The 21498-nt window shown below is 30.4% G+C and overlaps 2 protein-coding genes across 2 annotated transcripts; one reads left to right on the plus strand and one right to left on the minus strand.

Moving 5' to 3' along the window:
- Positions 1-14446: 14446 nt before the first annotated feature.
- On the plus strand, positions 14447-17247 carry LOC106779753 (heat stress transcription factor A-4c). Its single transcript, XM_014667943.2, has 2 exons — positions 14447-15484; positions 15611-17247. The coding sequence occupies exons 1-2, from the start codon at positions 15269-15271 to the stop codon at positions 16601-16603; spliced, it is 1209 nt and encodes a 402-aa protein (XP_014523429.1). The 5' UTR covers positions 14447-15268; the 3' UTR covers positions 16604-17247.
- A 3580-nt stretch (positions 17248-20827) lies between these two features.
- Positions 20828-21271, minus strand: LOC106779764. Its single transcript, XM_014667960.1, has one exon. It carries the CDS (start codon positions 21269-21271, stop codon positions 20828-20830), a length of 444 nt encoding a protein of 147 aa, XP_014523446.1.
- Positions 21272-21498: the final 227 nt, after the last annotated feature.

Here is a 21498-nt window from a genome sequence, read left to right on the forward strand (position 1 = left end):
ACACATACATGATGATATAAAATAATATTTGTGAGGGACTCATTTATCTTCTTCAACGACAAAACTGGAAGACAGATCCCAAAAGTTTGAGAATGTTTAAGTTTGAATGTATATCACTTTTGTCATGCAGTTGTCAATATATTTGATTTAATTACATTTTTAAGACTATATAACTACTATAATCCACATTGGGATCGGATTGTTTTTCAGTTAAAAACTAATATGAATAGAAAAAATTATTTGACATGTTTAAACTTTTTATATTCATTTTGATATTATTTCTATTTATTTTTTATTTTTTTCTTTCTTAAAAAAAACATAAAAGTTTACATTTTTATGATTATTTTATTTTTATACTCTGTGTCAAAAGAATGTAAAAATGTGTCAAATGACACATAAGAATATATTTTTTTTCCATAGTTAGGTCACAAATTAGTTTTAGAGATTGTAAAATATATATTATTTAACATTGTTAAAGTTGATGAATAGAAAAATTTTACAGTAAAAAATAAAGGGTGGTTTATGCTCACTTTTTCCACCTGGTTGATGAATAGCAAAGCATTGACTGAAGAGGGATTAATTGAATGCGCATGCTCACTTTTTCCAACCTCCCACTCCTACATGGAACATGTAACATGGTCAACACTAGCTTTATTTGACTTTGTCTAAAGCACTTTTATGTTATATTTACTTTCTTTGCATCTTTTTCCTTCTTTGCCAAACTGTTCATTTTGCTTTTAGATTATGGACACTGATTAACAAGCATATAATATTTAAGTTAAATATTTTTATTATCCACGGTTGAAAATGATTTCGAGAAAGGATTAAAGGAGAGATAAAAAAAAACATAATTAACCTCACTCACATAAAATTCACATTATTTTTTACCTAAAATCTTAAAATAATAAATTATAAGTCTTTATTTAAAAATTTAATTAAGTCTTAAGTCTGTAATAATTTTGAAAACTTTCAATTCAGTTTCTATTAAATTTGTGTGATTTAATGATCCTCAAAATTATAATTTCTTTTTAATTGAGTATGCATACTCAGATTTTTATCTTAACAATATCTTGCTTTGTTACCTTATTTAATGTTAAAATAATAACTGTTAATATTTTCTAATCATGAGAAGAATAAATTAGTTTTTCAATAATTTGAATCTTCTTAATCTTTAAAACTAGTTTCAAAACATCTTTAATCAATTAATATGTGCATGATATGATAGATAGAATGTTTAATTTTTGGAATCTTTACAATTACTAAGATACTAAAAGATAATAAAAGAAAGAGAAAAAACAACAAGTTTTATACTAGTTCAATTATTTAAGAATTTACATCTAGTTTCTAACGATCTTAGTTAGAATTTCACTAAATTATCATGTGTTAGAATTACAAAATTTATCTATATAAAACCTATACTTTAGATATATAAGAACTTGAAATACATTTCAAAATTTTCAACTAATGTAATACTACACACAATTACCCTAATCTATCATTTACACAAAGAAGAAATATAAAAGAACAACAAACAAAATATATGTAATTAAAATACTTTTATGATATGCATATTTTACATTTCAATCCTAGGCTAAAAAAGAAAACCTCAAAGCCAATTAATTTTTTTTTTTAATCTTGATGAAAACTTAAAAAATCATGTTAATTTTTTTTTTGAAGAACTCTCAAATATTTCTTTCTCTTATTTTTAATTTCAAAAATCATAGTTAAGAATTAGAAGGAAGCTAAGTTTTAAAGACAAAATTGTTTACTATATTAATCCATTACGAAAATAACGTAGTTATTAATATTTTTCAACTTTGAAAACTTGTAAAAGTTTTTTATTTTAATTGATTAGATTAGTAAGTTAATAGATTAATACAAATCAATAATAGGTATATAATTTAAAATGAATCTTTTTCATACCAAAACTAATTTTAATTGATTATGTTGTGATTAATTTGATTTTAAGAACATTTTAGTTTCACTTGCAATTTTTTTTAGATGTGACAAACAACTAATATAATCTAGCAACTATTCTATCAATCAAATATGACTTAACACTAGACTTGTACCAATCTTTCCTACCACACTCAATAACTTATATCATTTAAGAGTCGAGATCTAAGGCAGTTTAAATATTTCTTCTTTCTTTTATCCTTTGAGGTGTTTTTTAATAACAAAATCGTAACAAAGTTCCATATTCTAAAATAGACAATACCTTGGATGTATGATAATAGATCTTAACGATGTCACTCAATAGACTTAGGACAGGGACAATTATAATATAATGGGTTAAATATGTTTTTAGTGCCTATATTTTGGGGCGATTTTGGTTTTAGTCCATTTTCAAAGTAAGGTACAATTTAGTCCTTCAACTTTAGAAAACTCTTGTTTGAGTCATTTTTACCAAATTTTTTTAACTTTATTTGTTGTTTCAAACGCGTTTCTCAGTTAACATTGAAGTGTTAACAAAAATGTGTCAAACAGTATAAACAATCCAAATGCTATAATGATGAAATGTGCTTGAAACAACAAATAAAGTTAAAAAAATTTGGTAAAAAGGAGTTGAAGGACTAAATTGTACCTTTCTTTGAAAATGGACTAAAACCAAAATCGCCCCAAAGTATAGGGACTAAAAACATATTTAACCTTAATATAATTTTTATTTTAATACAATTAAAACTAATTATATTTTATTTTAAATTATTTTTTTGACTAAGGGTAAAATAGTATCTTTTATTTTTATCAATTAGAATATATTTTTAATTTATAAAGCCTATCATATCACTCAAACTTTTATCTTAAATTTCTTTATATATCTCTCACAATTTTTTCTAAATCCAAACAACTTCACGTACTCAAACAATTTTTTTCTTTATGTATCTCCATAGTCTTTTGTTGCACAATCATAATTTTCAAAATGATCAATTTATTTTTGGGAAAAGTAATTTTTGGACTGCCTATTTGGAAAATATTATGAAATAAACTTTTCAAAATTTTAAGAATATGATTTATGGAACAAGATATTCAGAATAAAACTTTAAAAAAAATTGAAATAGGTTTTTCAAGACACATTAAATGCATATTGAAAGAAACTGTCTAGAATATATATAATGTCTTCTAAAACGAGTTTTCCATAACAAGCTTTTTAGAACACATGAAATGTGTTCAAAAGTGAGTTTTTCAAAATGATTTTTTTCGTAAAGAGTTCTCTCTCTAATCTTTTTCCTCAGCTATGACGGCAACAATGGTAAAATGAGAAAAACTATTATAAGTTTTTTCTATTAATACTGTAGTATAGTTAGTTATAATGGGGTACAGAAAGGAAACGCCCTTGTTAAACCCAAATTAATAAGCCTATTTTTTCTACACCCTCCTAATTAATATTTGAACTCCCATACTATTAGAAAATACCTTTATTATTGTTGCCACTGTCGTCACTTTCATCATCGCTGCTACTTCAAAGACAAAAGAAGAGAGGAAGAAAAAGAGTGAAAACATGAAAATAGAAGCTCATTTTGGAAAGTCCTTTCCAAAATATATTTCATGTGTTTTGGAAAACTCTTTTAGACTGTATTATATGTGGGATATTCAAAATGGAAAGATATATTATATTGTTCCAGAAAGGTTGTTCAGGAAATCTTATTTCAGAAATCTTTTTTTCAAAATACATTTCATGTTTTTTGGAAATTTTATTTCAAAAATTCCAGAAATATTGTTTTGAAAAAAATTTCAGAACATGTAATCCTGATACAAACTAATGTATAGAATTAAACATGTGTATTTGGAAAAATTATGATGTAAAGTAGCATAAGTTAGGAGCTGAATGTAAGTTTCATTCATACATCCAAAACGAGCCAAATTTAAAATTTATTTGTTCAAACTAAATAAAGCTTACATATAATTTTTTAATCCATTTATAATTTGATTTTTTTTTTTACTGAACACATTCTCAAGAGTGTTTTTTTAACTTCATGAGTGATATTTTCTATTTTTAGTTTATAACCACACAGTAAGCAATCCGTCTATCAGCAACGATTATTATTTCATTTATTTGCTCTTTGAAACTTGCAAGCAACTTCTTGGTCATATCAGCAACGATTATTATTTTTTGTATTAGCAAAATTGTCACGGCAAGTCTAAGATTATTAGATTCAAAGTCTACTCTGTGTTAAGACATACCAATAGCTATCATAACTCAACTTATAAGTTGACTAATGAATTTAAACTTTTAAATATAAAATCTCAAAATATTTTACTAAAACTTTTACAAATGATGATTAATGATTAATTATTATTATTATTATAATAGGTTAACCCGGTATGCTGTATAGCCTATTATTCAGTAATTCTCAGCAGAAGGTTTCTGCAGATTGTTGGATGAAGATCAAGAATATGAAACACTTTAGATTGGAATATACACCAAGTGTAGAAGTGAAAACTGAAAATGTTAGAGATTTCTGATAATGTAACTTTGATTTCCATCGTGAACCTTGATAGGACAAGATAACTAAAAGCTCTGAAATTAGAAATCTATGCATTATATCTTTCTTGAGGTAATTTTGATCACTGTTATAGCATTCCTATTAAATTTTGCTTTGTAAGATTTAAAATAGAAGTGGTGCTCATAAGATCAAAATTGACAATTCATTAAGATAGACATTCTCATCTAAATTATTAGTGTTTCTGGAATTCCTACTTTCAATTCTACCAACCATCATCAAAATTTGCAACAGAGCAGACACATTAGTCCAAACCAAAAAGTTCAGTTAACATAAAAAGATAAATACAATTTTCTTCCCAGACCAAGACTTCAACAATACCAGGGAGTTTGATTTCAAAACAGGTTTTCTAATGAAATCAAGTATTTCTTCTATTAATAATGAAAATGGGCAATGTAATTTTCCTGGAGCTAAAAGAACCAAGACACAAAATGTTCATTTCATCATCAATTTTTTTTTTAAGAAAAACTGATATATACATATGATGAATTTTTTAGCCGTTTGTGTGGAAGCTTTTACATTGTTAGCCACCACCCACCACAGACACAGACACAAAGGCCTGGAAAAGAACTGGAAAAAACTACTCAGCCGTTAGAATGAAGCTTTTGCAACAGATAAAGCAAAAGTATAAAATGTGGTCATTTTCTCTCTATCTTCACCCAAATCTAACCATGTTTTAAGTTTGAAGAAAAACATAGACTGAATATACAACAACACGGCAACAAAAACCAAATATACACCTCCATCTCCACACTTTATGAAGTCATATATAAAAAAAAGACAAAAAAACAAAACAATAGTTCCTGAAATCTGTTAGGTAGGCAGCACACAGATCCAAGAGAGAATAGATCTGATATCATCTGATCTCAGAGATGGCACAAGAGAAAACCTGGTGAGGCAACCGCAATGCCTCAGATTTAGAGAAGCACATGTCATCAAGGTCTTCACTGGTGCACCACCTGCACTTTGAGTTCTCTGAGCACTCTGACTTCAACACCAGCTCTCCACAACCGGGGATCACCTTATGCCTGCTGCTGAGTCTCCGTGTAGACCAATCCTCCCCCAACCCACAAAAGGGGTGGCAGAAAAGGAGCAAGAGGACAAGGAACACTGCCTTGGACTTCAACACCATGGAATAAATGATTCAAACCTAAAAAACAGATTTTTTTTTTTCACCTTTCAAAATGGTTAATGCTAAGCCGCATCACTTTCTTTCCCACAACACAACAGAACCAGAGCTGATATTGAAGAGTGGACCTTCGGATGCAGGGAAAGGATGCTGTTGGAAAGACGGTCTTTGTTTGAATGATTGAAACTGGGGCTGGCTGCACCTCACTGTGCTGTGTCAGGTCATGTGGGTGGGGTTTTAGTTTTTAAATATTAAAACTTGGAGGAGTTTGGTCTTTGTTTGAGTTACTTTACTGTTCTTAAAATTCTGTGATACATTAACAATATTTTTATATTCTCAGAAAAAAGATAATATCTTTATAGCAGTCAAATGTACTTTAGAACATGTTCTGTATTGTAAATCATGTCTGAAACTATTAATTTAAGTATGCATTAGGGTGTTTTAGTACGTACATTCACTCCAAATATTAGTTAACCCGTCTCATCAAGGTCTAATGATTAATAAATAATTGAATGAGATGGTTTCCTCGTTTCAACGACATCGTTTTCTTGATCTCCTATGTAATAACAGCAGTTGTAAAGTACAGAAACCTTAACCTGAAAACTTGTGGCCAGGGAGGAAAGTTGAAGGTTCCTTGTTTGACACGACGGCGCCTAAACATACCCTTTTCATTTTTGACTATGAAAGTTCCGTTCTTCTGTCATCAATTTGAATTTTCTCTGCAAGTTACAGTGTGTGTATAGTTTAGACGTTAAAAGTGAAAACGTTCAAAAGGTTAGACAGAGCGAGTCCACTCAAGCTTTAACATGAATTATGAATTCATGTTTAAGTTTGGTTGACTTAAAATAAAACATGTACCTAGACTCCTATTTTGATTGTCTTAAAAGTTGTGCCAACAACAAATCAAGCATACCCTTGGCTGTTTGGAATGGTGAGTTTTCTGTTTTTGGCTGATAATTTAAGCAAACACAGCACAGCTTAAAATTTGAATGGCAGAATTTGGTGCTTGTTTTAATGGAGCTTAACCATTCTGATTTTAAGGAACAAGTTGAAGAAGTAGCATAAATTTAGCCAAAAGGGTTTCTTTACCTGATCATCTGTTTCTGTTTGGTAAACTGTTTTTTTTTTTTCTTTTCAAGTCTGACTTTAAATATCATGATATTTCTTTCATTGATTTGTGGTGCTTCAAAAGGAGCATTGTGATTCTTTTTATCTGGTATTAAAGGACACAGTATGAATTCATCCAGCAGAAGAAACATTAGAAAAGAATAAAGACGAAAAGGATTGGTTAGGCTTTGTATTCGGATTCTCCACTGTTGAAAATACTGGAGTATTGATACCAGTTTCAGTTGGACACTCCAACTTTTGTTGGAAGGTGATATGCAGATTGGACCAAAGTTTTCAGTCAAATGACGGCTATTTTTCTTGATGGAATCGATGCCTTAGAGAAGGAAAGGAATTAGTGATGTAGTATATTCTGGGATTCTCCAATCCAATGCAGAATGCACAGCATCATTAAAAGATAGAAAAGATGCTTAAAATAGTTGTAGGCCATGAGTAGTTTCCTAAAATGATTAAAGGCCATGAGTATTTTCCTATTGCAAGTATGGAATCATGGAAGTTTATGCATAGAAATCGAATCTTAAAGAAAGTTTGAGCCGAAATAATGAAGAGGATAAGTTTATCCCCTCTGGTATGAGTACCACATATCAGACATGTTCTGTCCAGAAGACCTGTACCACATATTGCAACCAACGAGACAATGTAAGTGACCAAGAAAAGCGTCTAAAAGGATCTTTTTACTTTGTTGGTGATGATTCTGAGTTTTGTAAAAGCTTATTGCAATGATTACTGAGCCAATAGGTTTGACTAGAAACAACTGGAGTTGTGACTTGTTGGCTTAATGGTAAAGAAAAATGATATTTTGATAAACACGGAGCTTTTACAATTTTTTTTTTTTTACTTTTCTTAAAAATGTAAAAATTTAATTTTTATAATTATCTTATTATTTTATTTTTATACTGTGTCAATTAAATTTGGTGACACTATTAATTATAGAATGGAATAGATATAATATAACACTTATTTTATTGCACTTCATCACCCAGGATAATAGATAAAAAACTTTTACCATTTTTTTATATAGTTTTTTTTGAAGATATTTTATATTTGTTCATTTTTTATATTTTTTGTATTAATATATGTAATTATTTCGTAATAAGGTGTTATCACTTTTAAATTTATTATATTAATTTCAATTGTTATTATTTTTTTTTCTTGGTAAAGCGAAAAGTTAATATTATAATTATTTTTGGTATTATAAAATTTTTGAAGGCTTTTGAAGAGTTACTATAGTTATATCAAGAATTTTAATGGAAACTTAATAAGTTTCAAGATTATTGGTCTAAATATTATATTGAGACAAACAATGAAGAAAATATGAAATATCTTTATTTTACTAGATTTGAAAAAATTATCAAACTTCTCTTATGGCTTATACTACATATATATTAGTTCAATTGAAACATATGTTATTGTAAACCATAAGTTTACAAATCAAAATAAATTCTTTGTTTGGCATGATTAGTTAGGTCATATTGAATCTACTCTTATGTGAAAAATAGTTGAAAACTCATATGAACACTCATTTAAAAGTAAAAAATTATTCAATCACAGAAAAGTTGACAATAAGACCATCACTACAAAAATTAGGTTTGAGTCAATCTCATTTTTAGAATGAATACATGGTGATATTTGTGGTCCAATACACCCTTCATATGGATCATTTAAATAGTTCATGGTTTTAATTGATCCATCAACTATATGGTCACATATTTGTTTAATTATCAACTCAACTAGACAATTGCAAAGTTATTAGCATAGTTAATCAAATTAAGAGTATTGATAATGATGGTGAATTTACATCTCATGTTTTTCATGAGTATTGTATGCTAATTGGAATTGAAGTCGAACATCTAGTAACACATAAGCATACTCATAATGGACTTGCATAATCATCAATAAAACGTCTAAAATTGGTTGCAAGACGTTTACATATGAGAGCTAATCTTCCAATGGTTACTTAGGGATATGCAATTAGTTTTCAGTTACTAACGTAATATTTTTCATTTAAGAATTTTTCAGTGTGTTGTACATGTTTTAATTTCCCCACCAAAAAGGACTATGATGGGTCCTCAGAGACCATTGAGAATACATGTTAGATATGATTCTCTATCAATGATAAAATATTTTAAACCATCAAGAAGAGACTTAGTTACAGTTCAATTTGTCAATTGTCATTTTGATGAATAAGTTTTTCCATCATTAGGGGGAAAGAAAACAATTAGAAAAGGATATTGGTCGAAGTGCATTATCATTATCTTGTCTTGATCCACTTACAAAAGAATATGAACTAGAAGTTAAAAGGATAGCTTACAAAATTAGTCAATCAATTACCAGATTTTTTTACTAACACAAAAAGGGTAACTAAATCACATATATTAGTTACTAATTCTCCAAATGGAATTGATATTAATTCATAACATGCTTGAAGTATGGTAGGCTTATTGGTTCCAAAGACACACTTAAAGTTTGGTAAGCCTATTGGTTCCAAAGACACGCTTGAAGTGTGGTAGGCCTATTGGTTCCAAAGATAAAAACCCTTGAATGAGAAAATGAGCTAAAAGGCAACATGACCAAATAAAAAGGTGGAAATTCCAAAATATTTATTTGACATAATTAATTATTCGATTCTAGAAGAACATCAGGTACCTGAAATTGTTGAAAATGATGAGATCTCAATAAATTGTGTCATGAATAAGATATATGGAATCAAAATGAAGTCAACATTGACAAGAATTTTGCATATAATATAGCGATGAATGTTATAAATGACAATGAGGATCAAGAATCAATGACCATTGAAGATTATTTACAAAGAAATAATTGGCCAAAATGGAAAGATGTAATAGAAGCATAATTAGTTTTGTTTACTAAACGAAAGGTTTTTAGATCTGTAGTTCGCACGCCTGAGGGTGTAAAAACCCATTCGGTACAAATAGATTCTTGCACACAAACAAAATGAGAAAAGTGAAATTGTTAGATACAAAGCACAATTACTTGCTTGAGGTTTTTAAGAAAAACCCATATTGATGTTTGAAGAGATATTCACTAGTATTGGATACAACAACATTTTGATATTTGATTAGCCTACTTGCACAAAAAGGTCTGCATATACATTTAATCGATGTTGTTACAACCTATTTGTATGTTTCTCTATAGAATGATATTCATATTAAACTCCCTAAAGAATTTAATTTGCCCAATAATGCAAATTCTAAAGATGATTATTCAATAAAATTGAACAGTCCCTTTATGGATTGAAGCAATCACAACGTATGTGGTATAATGGTCTTAGAGAGTACTTGTTAAAAGAATGGTATAAAAATGATCCTATTTGTCCTTGTATTTATATGAAAATATCAGAAAATGAATTTGTCATAATTGTTGTTTATGTAGATGACATAAATATCATTGGAACTCTTGATGAGCTGATGAAGACAATTCATTTCTTAAAGAAAGAATTTGAGATGAAGGATTTTGAAAGAACAAAGTCTTGTTTGTGATTACAGATTATGTATTTAAATAAAGAGGTTTTTGTACATCAAAAGACTTATACAGTAAAGGTACTTAAAAGGTTCTATATAATGGATAAGTCATATCCATTATGCACTCCAAATGGTTGTGAGGTTCTTAGATGTTAATAAAGGCCCTTTTAGACTTCAAGAAAATGATGAAGAACTTCTTGGTTGATAATTTACATTATCATTGCTTTTATTTTGTTTATTATTATCTTTCATAGGAATTTTTATTATTATTTTTTAGAGAATTAAGGTTTTATTTAATAAATTAGGGAATAGAAATATTTGAATTCTTATTTTGTTTATTATAATTGAATATTGAATAATATCTCAACAAAATCAATTATCAATAGATTGAGTTACTTCAATTCCAAAAATCAAATAAATGGGAATCATTGAAGATTGAATAATATCCCAACAAAGTCAGTTATCAACATATTTGACTACTCCAATTACAAAAATTCAAGTACAAATTTTAGACTTGGTCCAATTCAAGAAAACTCGCTTATGGAGGTTTAAGAAAGTTAGAAAAACACATCCTTGAAGCATAGGAAACTAACTCTAAGAAAGATATGAAAAATACTCATTATGGAGACATTGCTCATTATTCCTTTTTAGTGTTTAGAATGTGTAGGAGTAATTAACTCTTTTATTCATGAGGTTGGATGTAATGTATCTTAACTCTTTGTGATTTTACTATTTAATATATTTATTTTCCACCACTCTTGCATTCTATTCTTGTTCTTAACTGCATGATTATTTTCTACATATTTGATAGTACTTGTTGATTGAAAAATATTTTGAGCAACGGATAAGACAACTAATAGATTTCACATCTTAGACATATTTTTGAAATAATTAGTCATTCAGAACACCATACCGTTGAACTTAATGCGATCATATAATAAAATTGTTAAGACATTGGGGTTTCTATTATTAAAGTTTAGACTTGTTGCTAAGATATTAATGCTTGTTACATGTAGTGTGAATGCTTCTGTAGGAATTAGAAGTTTATTATTTGTTGTTTTTGCATGGAATTGAATAATGAAACCGAACCCATTGAAGTTTTTATCATATATTTCATTAAATAAATTTAATTTCTTTCTACAATTTCAGAATTATTTATAATTAAAAATCATTACTTTTTAGTACTTAAAAGTTCTTTTAGCCTTAATTACTGGATAAACATAATTTTTCAAGTCTTTGTGGAAAACAATATCTAAACTTATCTACTTTATTACTTGTACGATTTGGTACACTTTCCAATTTTGTAACATTGGTCTAGAAGTACCATATATTGGTTTTATAGAAGCACTAATATATTTTTCTAATTATACTCAACTTGATATAACATTTACTATTAATTTGTTAAACAATATATAGTTCTTCACTTACAAGAAGACATTTGACTAGAGTAAAACATGTACTCATTACCTTAAGGGTACTATGAATATATGTTTATTTTATCCAAATGATTCAAAATAAGATCTAATGGGTTATATAAATGCAAGTTATTTATCAAATCCTCATAATGATAGATCACAAACAAGATATTTGTTCACATGTGGTGGCACAATAATTCCATGGCAATCTATGAAACAAATCATAACAACATCATTAAATCATGCAAAAATTTCATCATTACATGAGGTAAATCGTGAATGTGTTAGTTAAAGTCTATAATTCAACATGTGGACAAACTTGTGGTCTATCATCGAGAAAAATGGAATCAACAACCATATATGAAGATAATAGGGCATTGTTCAATTGAAAGGATGATATAGATCCAAAAGATTTATTCATGTGAAAATATGACAGGTCTATTTATGGAGACTTTGCTAAGGAGAACTTTGGTGCAATTAGTTCACAAGATTTGACTTCGTCATCTTGATATGAGTTTACATGGAGAGAGAAATAGAATATGTGATAACAATATTATATTGAAAAATAAAGAATAATGTATTCTTTTTTTCTTACTAAGCTTTTATCTTAAAGCATTTTTCATAATAAAATTTTAACAAAGCACAATCTCTAATCAATAGACATCCAAGAAAAAGTGTTATAAATAAAAAATTATTCATTGATTTGCTATAATTTTTTGTATGATTGATTAGATGAGATTTAGCTATTTGTATTAATGTTTGTAACTATTATTGAGTTGTATCATTAGATAATAAATAGAATTTTTCCTCAAAATATTAAGATATATAAAATTAGTCACAATTCTTTGTATGTTCTCTACTTTATTTTTCTTCTTTTCTATATCATTAGCTTTATATTTCATAACAAAATACTTATTATGGTCTCTTCTTTCTTTTTCTTCTTTTCTATATGATTAGCTTTATATTTCATAACAAAATACTTATTATAAAATTAATTGCATTAAAATATTATAAAATTAATTACATTAAAAAGTTAAATTTTTTTTTCTAATAAACAAACATCATATGTAATAAAAACTAAATATAAATTCGATTATCTTAATTATTAATGCAATTTAAACAAAATTAACCTACTTAAAGTTTTTTTCTGTAAGATTATGATATTTTTAATACACTACAAGTGAAATATATTAAAATTATATTATAGGTTAAATTAGTCTTTTTGTTTCAATTTTTGTTGAACTTATTCAAGCAAGTTACCTTGTTTTTCTTTTGTTTGAATTAAGTTTTTTTTTTTTTAAATTGATTCAATTAGACATTTTCTTTTAAATTTGTATCAAGGACATTAAAGACGTGTCCGTGTCGATTTATAGTGTTTTTGTTTTTTTTAAGTTCTTTTTCAAGTTTTTATGTCCATATGTGAAGTTAAATGTTGTGTTATATGATGCATATGATAGTGTCATGCCAATACTACGTTTTAATGTTAGGATCACATGTAAGTATCAACATCAAATATTATTGTTTTATATTCAATTCAATTTTGATATTTACTTTTTGATTCAGTTCGATCTCCTTTTTTTTTTTTAAATAGAGCAATCTTATCTCTCTTTAAAATGGGCTAAATTTATTTTTTTTTATAAATATTATATTAATATTTTTATTAATTTTAAACAAACTAAAAGATTTTTTTCTAGATCTTTATACCCACATTTTTCTTAATCACCCATATAAAATTCAAATTAAAAGAATATAATTATAAATTATTTAAAATATAAAAAATTATGATTAATGTATTATTTATTAATTTCTTGTAATAAATACATTTAAATTGGTTTTAGATATATAAAAAATTTATCTTAATTAATAAAAATATCCGAAAATATGTTTTATAAATGTTATTATATTTATTAAATAAATTTAAATTTCATTTAAAAATGAATAAGTATTTTGAACTAATTTATTATTAATCTATATTTTTATAAGATTAAAAGTAATTTATTTAAATAGAATCCAATAATATGTTAAAGTTAGTTTAAAATAAATATAAAAATATTTAATAAAAATATTAATTTTAATAAAAATATTATATAATTTTTAGACTGAATTAAATTAAAAAATCGTTACAAAGATTAAATTAAATACAAGACATACTTAGTGTTGCCACTGTAAGAGTAACAATAACACTTGAAATTAATAATGTTACTTAACACTAACACCACATAAACCTAATACATGAATAAAATATAAAATATAAATAAAAAGAATAAAAATTTACAAACTTACATATATCTAATGATAAAAAATAAAAATCTACAAATTTAATGATGGAATTGAATCAATTTTTCATGAAACTTAATTAAAAAAATAAATAAATAAAAGAACCTTAAAAAAAATCAACATAGGACTAATTTAGAATTTTTATTATATTGAATATAAATATTTTTTTTCAAACTTTCTCTATAAATTTCTCAAATTACTTAACCAATTATACACAATTTTCAAAAAGTATCTTAAATCAATGCAATAATAATGAATGATTCGTATTAAATAAAATGTCAGTTAAAATTAAATATGCTTTAATGAAGTATTAAATATAAATATTTATTGAACTAAACGTTTAGCTTTAATTAAATAGTAGTATTTAATGTATTGTAATTTTATTTTTCCATTTTAATAATGTCTCACTTATATATATATATATATATATATATATATATACTCGTTACTAAAGGAAAAGTTAACATCATTCATTCTAATTCTCATAGTATATTACTCCAAATCAAGATAAGATCTTAGTATTTCAATTTGTTTTTGTGAATTGAAGTATAATATTATCAGATATTATTCCTAGTTCTTGTTTTATTACATCTCCACTTCCATTGTTCACTTTTATTTTCATTGTTAATCCTTTGGTACCCTTCCTTTCTCAAATCAAACACGCGTTGACCCTCGTTCAACCCCATAAACAAAACTGGAAAATTGAAGAAAGGATCCGAGCAATTAGAAATTTGGAATCACCCAGAAACAGAAGGAGCCCTTCTTTTTCTTCTCTGCGATTTCTTAGCTCTCTCTCCCTCCCCGTTTTCAGGTGCAAAGCTCCAATAGCGTAATTGCCATTTTTCTTTTATATAATTTAATTACTGTTGCTTTACGTGCAAGCTTCTTCAATTTTTCCCATCCAGGGAAAGAAGAATACTACGTTAACATATTTGGGGAAATTCAACCCACGATTCTTCTGTAAAATTTGTCCCAGAACAAACGTTGTTTGTCTGGGTATTTGGGGTTAGCAGAGGAGAGAAAGTTGAAAACTTTTTCTGCCTCGTGGTTTTGTTGGTATGATGGGTCATGGGTTGTTCTCCTTTGGCAAATGGGGTTTTGCAATAATTGGCTATTATTAATTTTGCTGAAATTGGGAATTTTATGTTATTGGATTTTGTCTGGGTCAGATTTGGGAAGAAATAAAAGGTTATTTTTTGGTGGGAGGTTCTATGGAATGTCCCATTGGGGATTAAGGGTTGACTTCTTTTGAAAGTTTGGAGTTTGATTTTCTGTTTGGGTTTTGAATCTGGGAGGCTGAGATTTGTGACTGGGGTTGATTGAAGTTTGGTTTGAGTGATGGATGAGGCACTGGGTAGTTCATGTTCCCTGCCCCCTTTCCTGGCGAAGACTTATGAGATGGTTGATGATCCTTCCACGAATTCAATTGTTTCGTGGAGTGCCTCTAGTAAAAGTTTCGTTGTGTGGAATCCTCCAGAATTTGCTAGGGATTTGCTGCCTAGATTCTTTAAGCACAACAATTTCTCAAGTTTCATCAGGCAGCTCAACACATATGTAAGCAAATTTGATCTTGCCATCTTGGAATTGTTGATATGAATACTAATTGTCTTTGTGTTGTATGTATTGCTCTGTTTTGCTTTTGGTTGTTTAAACTGAATTGTTGCCTCTTTATTTGAGCAGGGATTTAGAAAAATTGACCCGGAACAATGGGAATTTGCTAATGATGATTTTGTAAGAGGGCAACCTCATCTTATGAAGAACATTCATAGACGAAAGCCGGTTCATAGCCATTCTTTGCAGAATCTCCAAGCACAAGGCCCATTAGGGGAATCAGAAAGGCAAAGTTTTACTAATGAAATAGAGAAGCTTAAACATGATAGAGAGCGACTTCTAGCCGAATTGCAGAAATTTCAGCACGAGTGGCAGACATACGAGATACAAGTACATTGCTCAAACGATAGGTTGGAAAAGTTAGAACAAAAGCAACAGAAGATGGTTTCTTCGGTTTCTCATGTATTGCAGAAACCTGTGATTGCTGTAAATATCTTGCCTCTGACAGAAACTATGGATAGAAAACGAAGGTTACCGAGAAGTGGCCACTACTATGAAGAAGCTAGTATTGAAGATGCTATTGAAACGTCTCAAATGTTACCAAGAGAGAATGCAGATAATACCACTGTCTTGACATTAAATGTGGAGCGATTGGATCAGCTTGAATCATCCGTGGCATTTTGGGAGGCTATTGCACATGATATTGGAGACAACTTCGCCCAAATTCAGTCAAACATGGATGTTGATGAATCTACAAGTTGTGCTGATAGTCCATCCATATCTTGTGCCCAATTAGATGTTGAAATTCGGCCTAAATCTTCTGGAATTGATATGAACTCTGAGCCAACTGCCGCTGCTGTCCCAGATCCAGTTGCATCAAAAGATCAACCTGCAGGAATCACTGTCGCAGCGACTGGAGTTAATGATGTATTCTGGGAACAGTTCTTGACAGAGGATCCTGGTGCATCAGAAACACAGGAAGTGCAGTCAGAAAGAAAGGATTCTGATGGCAGAAAGAATGAAGGAAAACCCAATGACCTTAGCAAATTTTGGTGGAATATACGGAGTGCAAATAATCATGCAGAACCGATGGGGCATGTTGGTCAGGCAGAGAAAACTTAGTGGCAATAGATTATTCTTCTTGCTTGTACTTCTGTACAATCACATGTAATAAATATAGGTTTGCATGGTTTTTTTATTTTGTCTACAATAAATACATGTTCCTTATTTTGAATAGGATGCATCCTCCATTGATTCGTTGCTGGTCACGGTTTCTTCTAGATCTATTATACCTGTTCTGAACTGTAGTTGGTTCATGCTTTTAAATTGTCGATCATGTCACGCATCTTCAGTACTGCATTGTGCTGCTACTACAACGGCAATCATGACTGCAACCATAACCTTCATTTAGAACCTTGATGGTATGGTTATCACTAATCTACCTTCGTTCTTTCTTACTTTTGATCCCTTACAACGTTACTCGTACCATATGGCAGAAACTTTCCTACTAATATCCTCAGCTGCCATTCTATGGTTGTGAGCTTGGGTACATTTTTGTGAATGGAAACCATCGTGCAATTGCAGGGTGGTTCTGATGCAGTTGTGGACATCAGTTATACTGTAGCTGCATCCAGTGATGCAGTCCACAATTTGATTTCAAGAGCACTGATTTTTGTTTTTCTTTTTTCGATCGGCACCAAGAACACTCAGTATTTTAGAGGAAGTCTTGCTTGTCTGGAATGAAAAGACTTTGTTTTATGAATTTATTCATATCATAGTAATGCATTTAGAGAGATTACTGGAAATGGAAACTAGGATTTCTCATTTGCGAATGGAAAATGTGGTGGAGTACTTCTGCCTCAATTTTCCTCACAGAATAATTTTCACAATTGTCAATTTTACTATACTATTATCGTAGACAAATGGTGAGGCTGACATGAGGAGGAAAAGGTTCACAAAAGAAATTCATGATGGAAGGGTAAAGTTAAATTACTGTGCAATCATTAAAGTGCTAAATTGAAAATTACATTGGATTGAACTGAACCTACTACGGTTCAAAATTGACCTGGGGTTTTGAAATGATGTTGGAAGACTAATAGATAATGATTGCTTACTTGTAGTTTTCAAGGACTTGGAGCCGAAAGAACTTAGAAACACTTAGGATTTGTTTGGTTTTGCAAAACTTTCTTTGTTTCTATTTCTTGTTTTCAAAAATGATTACAGAAATGCTACCTTGTTATAAGTTTGTTTGTTGTTTTCAAAGAACTCTATAGAAACGGTGGTGAAACAACCGTGTTCACCATTTCTTATAATAGTGAAAACTATTAGAAACGCAGAATGTTAAAGAAATAAAGTGCTTGCAGGAAAAGTACGTGAAAGAGAGAGAGAAATAACATATAGAGAATATACTGAATAATATAATGACTTTTTATTGAAAGAAACATAAAAGAGATGTCTATATATACAAATAAAGCACCAGATAAATGTGTCAACGACTAACTAACAAAACTGAAAAAGAGTAGCTTGAATTACTAACTAATATTTCTCCTTAATTCAAGCTATCTAACAACAGACACCCCCACTTTTGATCTGAGAGAATCAAATCGAGTTTAGTTAAGAGTTTTGGTGAACAAATCAACTAGCTGATACTCAGTTTTGTAGTGTTTAAGAACAACTTTGCCTTGATTTACCATTTCACGCAGGAAATGAAACTTAATGTCTATATGTTTGCTCCTCCCATGATTTATTGGATTCTTTGCCAAACTTATTGCCTACGTGTTGTCCATCTTTAACTCGAATGACTGCTTAGTTTGTATCCTCAAATGATTTAAAATCTCACACAACCATATTCCTTGACATACAATACTACAACCCGCCACATATTCTGCTTCACAGCTTGACAATGCCATGATGGTCTGTTTCTTTGAGCTCCATGAGATGGGTATATCATTTATGAAGAAGATACTACTTGATCTACTCTTTCTCTCCACTTGATCTCCACCAAAGTCTGAGTCTGTGTATCCTACCAATCTCAATGCTTCTTCCTTCATACCATATGGAAACATAATGTCGTAGTCAGAAGTTCCTCTAACATATCTCAAGATGTGCTTTGCTGCAATTAAATGGCTTTTCTTTGGTTTGCTCATAAAACGACTGAGCAGTCTTACTCCATATGCTAAATCTGGTCTGTTATTACACAAAAATCTTAAGGATCCAATAATTTGTTTGTACACTGTCTCGTCCATGTTTTCCTCTTCTTCATCCAGCCTCAGCTCTGCATTTGCATCAAGTGGATTTCTTGCCACATTGCATTGTGTCATTCTGAATTTGTCAAGTAAATCTTTGATAAACTTCTTTTGGTGCATGAATATTTCGACTGCTTGTATGTAAATTCCAAACCGAGAAAATAACTAAGCCTCCTGAGGTCTGTCATATCGAATTTTGTCTTTAGTGTAGTCTTGAAAGCAACGATTTCTTCTAAGCATGATCCAATTACCATCAAATCATCGACGTAAAGGCACAGAACCAACATGTTTCCTTTATCATCTTTCTTTACATAGAGACTGTGTTCAGCTTCGCATCGTTCAAAACCTTGACTAGTAAGAAAATCATTGATTCTCTTATTCCAAGCTCTAGGTGCTTGACGTAACCCATATAGCGCTTTATTAAGTCTGTAAACCTTGTGCTTGTTTTCTTCACTGCTAAAATCGGGAGGTTGCTTGACATACAGTTCCTCCTCCAAATGTCCATGCAAAAATGCAGACTTAACATCAAGAGCAAACAATGTCCGTTTCTTAACACATGTAATGACAATAACAACATGGATGGTTTCTAACCTGGAAACAAGCACGTATACCTCTTGAAAGTCAATTCCTTCTCGCTGTAAAAAACCCCTTGCCACTAACCGAGCTTTATGCTTGGAGAAAGTGCCATCCGAATTCAGTTTGGTCTTAAAGACCCACTTCACGCCAATACACTGTTTGTCAAGAGGTAAGTCAACCATCTTCCATGTCTTGTTCCTTTCAATAGACCTTAGCTCCTCCTCCATTGCTTCCTTCCAGTGTGGTTGAGACAAAGCTTCATTGACATTTACAGGTTCACTGCCCGCTAATAGTGCTAGATGTACTATGTTACCTTCTTCATCCACCCCTGCATCAGAAAACACTTCAAAATCTGTGAAATGAGAGGGTCTCATCGACTATCTTCTCGGCCTAGTTGGAATCTCTTCTGCATTCTGATCTCTAAGATTCTGATCTCTGTTCATTCTGGTCTCGGTATCTATGCAAGCTTCTTCTACCTAAAGTGGTAGTTGCATCACAGATCTTGGCGTCTTCATACTTGTCTGATTGTTCTCCCAATTCCAACTTTCTTCTTCAAGAAACACAACATCTGGGCTGATAATCATTTTATTCTTGATGGGATTATATAACTTGTATGCTCCAGTGGAATGGTAACCAACGAAGACCACAGCTTCTGCCTTATCATCAAGCTTACTTCTCTTTTGGTCTGCAATGTGACTAAATACTAATAAACCAAATATTCTAAGATGTTTGATAGAAGGTTTAATACATGTCCACTTTGCATGAGGAACATCGTCTGGCAGCACCTTGGTTGGACACCTGTTCAACAGGTATACGGATGTCGCCACAGCTTCTCCCCATAATTCGCATATCACACCTTTCTCTTTAAGCAGACTTCGTGCCATGTTCATAATTGTCCGATTTCTTCTCTCTGTCAAACCATTGTGTTGTGGTGTGTAGGGGGCTATTATCTCATGCGTTATTCCTTCAGCACAGCAATATTCTTCAAATTCATGCGATGTATACTCTCCACCACCATCGGTTCTCGACAATTTTATTTGCCTTTTACTTTCATTTCAACCTGTTTCTTATACTTTTTGAAGACTTCTAATACTTCACTTTTGAATTTTGTAAGGAACACCCAAGTCATACGACTAAATTCATCAACAAATGTTACGAAATAGCGGTTACCTGAGAGTGTTGGTGTCTCCACCGGACCACAAACGTCTGAATGAACTACCTGAAGACGCTCTTTCGATCTCATCTGAAGATGGGCCTTAAACGGTCTTTTGGTCTGTTTCGCTAAGATACATGTCTTGCATGAATCTTCAGATATGAATATATCGGGCAACTCAGAAACCATTTCTTTCTTTCTCAGACGTTGCAAATAAGGGAAGTTCAGATGTCTATACCTGAGATGCCATCTCCAATTCTCGCCATCCACAACCTTCATGCATTGTGTTTCTACCATGTCTAGATTTATATGAAAAGTACGATTCTTGCAAATATTGGTTCGTAAAACCAATTTCTTGTCTTTGTCGAAGATCTATGCTTGTCCTTTGTTACCCATAGTCATAGTGAACCCATTTTCTACCAGTTGTCTAATACTAAGCAATTTACATTTCATTTCTGGAACCAAAAGAACATTCTTGATTATCACAAAAGCTCCATTCTTCCTTTTGACAACTACATTGTCGATACCTTCAACCTGCAAAGTGCTGTTATCCGCCACTCTCACCTTGCTTTTCCTCGTCTCATCAATGTTAATCATCCAATCTTTATTACAGGTCATGTGATTCGAACATCCCGAATCTAGATACCAAGATGGTTTCTCTTGATTTAGTGGTTCGTAACTTGCTGTAGATGTCGTAGCCATAAGCATCACGAGTTCTGTGTCTGACTCCTCCTTCGCCAGATGTGCTTCCTTGTTGTGGTCCTTCTTGAGAGACTTTCCTTTGTTGAACCAACATTCATAAGAGAAATGTCCCATCTTGTGGCATGTGAAACACTCCACGTTTCGTCTATCTCTCTTTTTGTAATAATGATTTGCATTGATTCTTCTGTCTGGAAAACCAGGTCTGCCTTCTCGTTCGTCATCTTCACCTTCCCGTTCATCATCGTCATCATTCTTCCACCTACCTTGTGTTGTAGATTTAGCCTTTCAGGTCTTGAATTTCTTCTTCCCATCACCATTAGCATGCTGCACTCTCAAGGCCT

The sequence above is a fragment of the Vigna radiata genome, unplaced genomic scaffold, assembly GCF_000741045.1.
Source record: "Vigna radiata var. radiata cultivar VC1973A unplaced genomic scaffold, Vradiata_ver6 scaffold_161, whole genome shotgun sequence".
Taxonomy (NCBI): domain Eukaryota; kingdom Viridiplantae; phylum Streptophyta; class Magnoliopsida; order Fabales; family Fabaceae; genus Vigna; species Vigna radiata.

Bases quoted from the DNA above. Each gene is read 5' to 3' on its own strand.
- LOC106779764 (XM_014667960.1), bottom strand. From the start codon at position 21,271: ATGGGACATTTCTCTTATGAATGTTGGTTCAACAAAGGAAAGTCTCTC.
- LOC106779753 (XM_014667943.2), top strand. From the start codon at position 15,269: ATGGATGAGGCACTGGGTAGTTCATGTTCCCTGCCCCCTTTCCTGGCG. The intron at 15,485-15,610 runs GTAAGCAAATTT...TTATTTGAGCAG, and splicing joins TCAGGCAGCTCAACACATAT to GGATTTAGAAAAATTGACCC.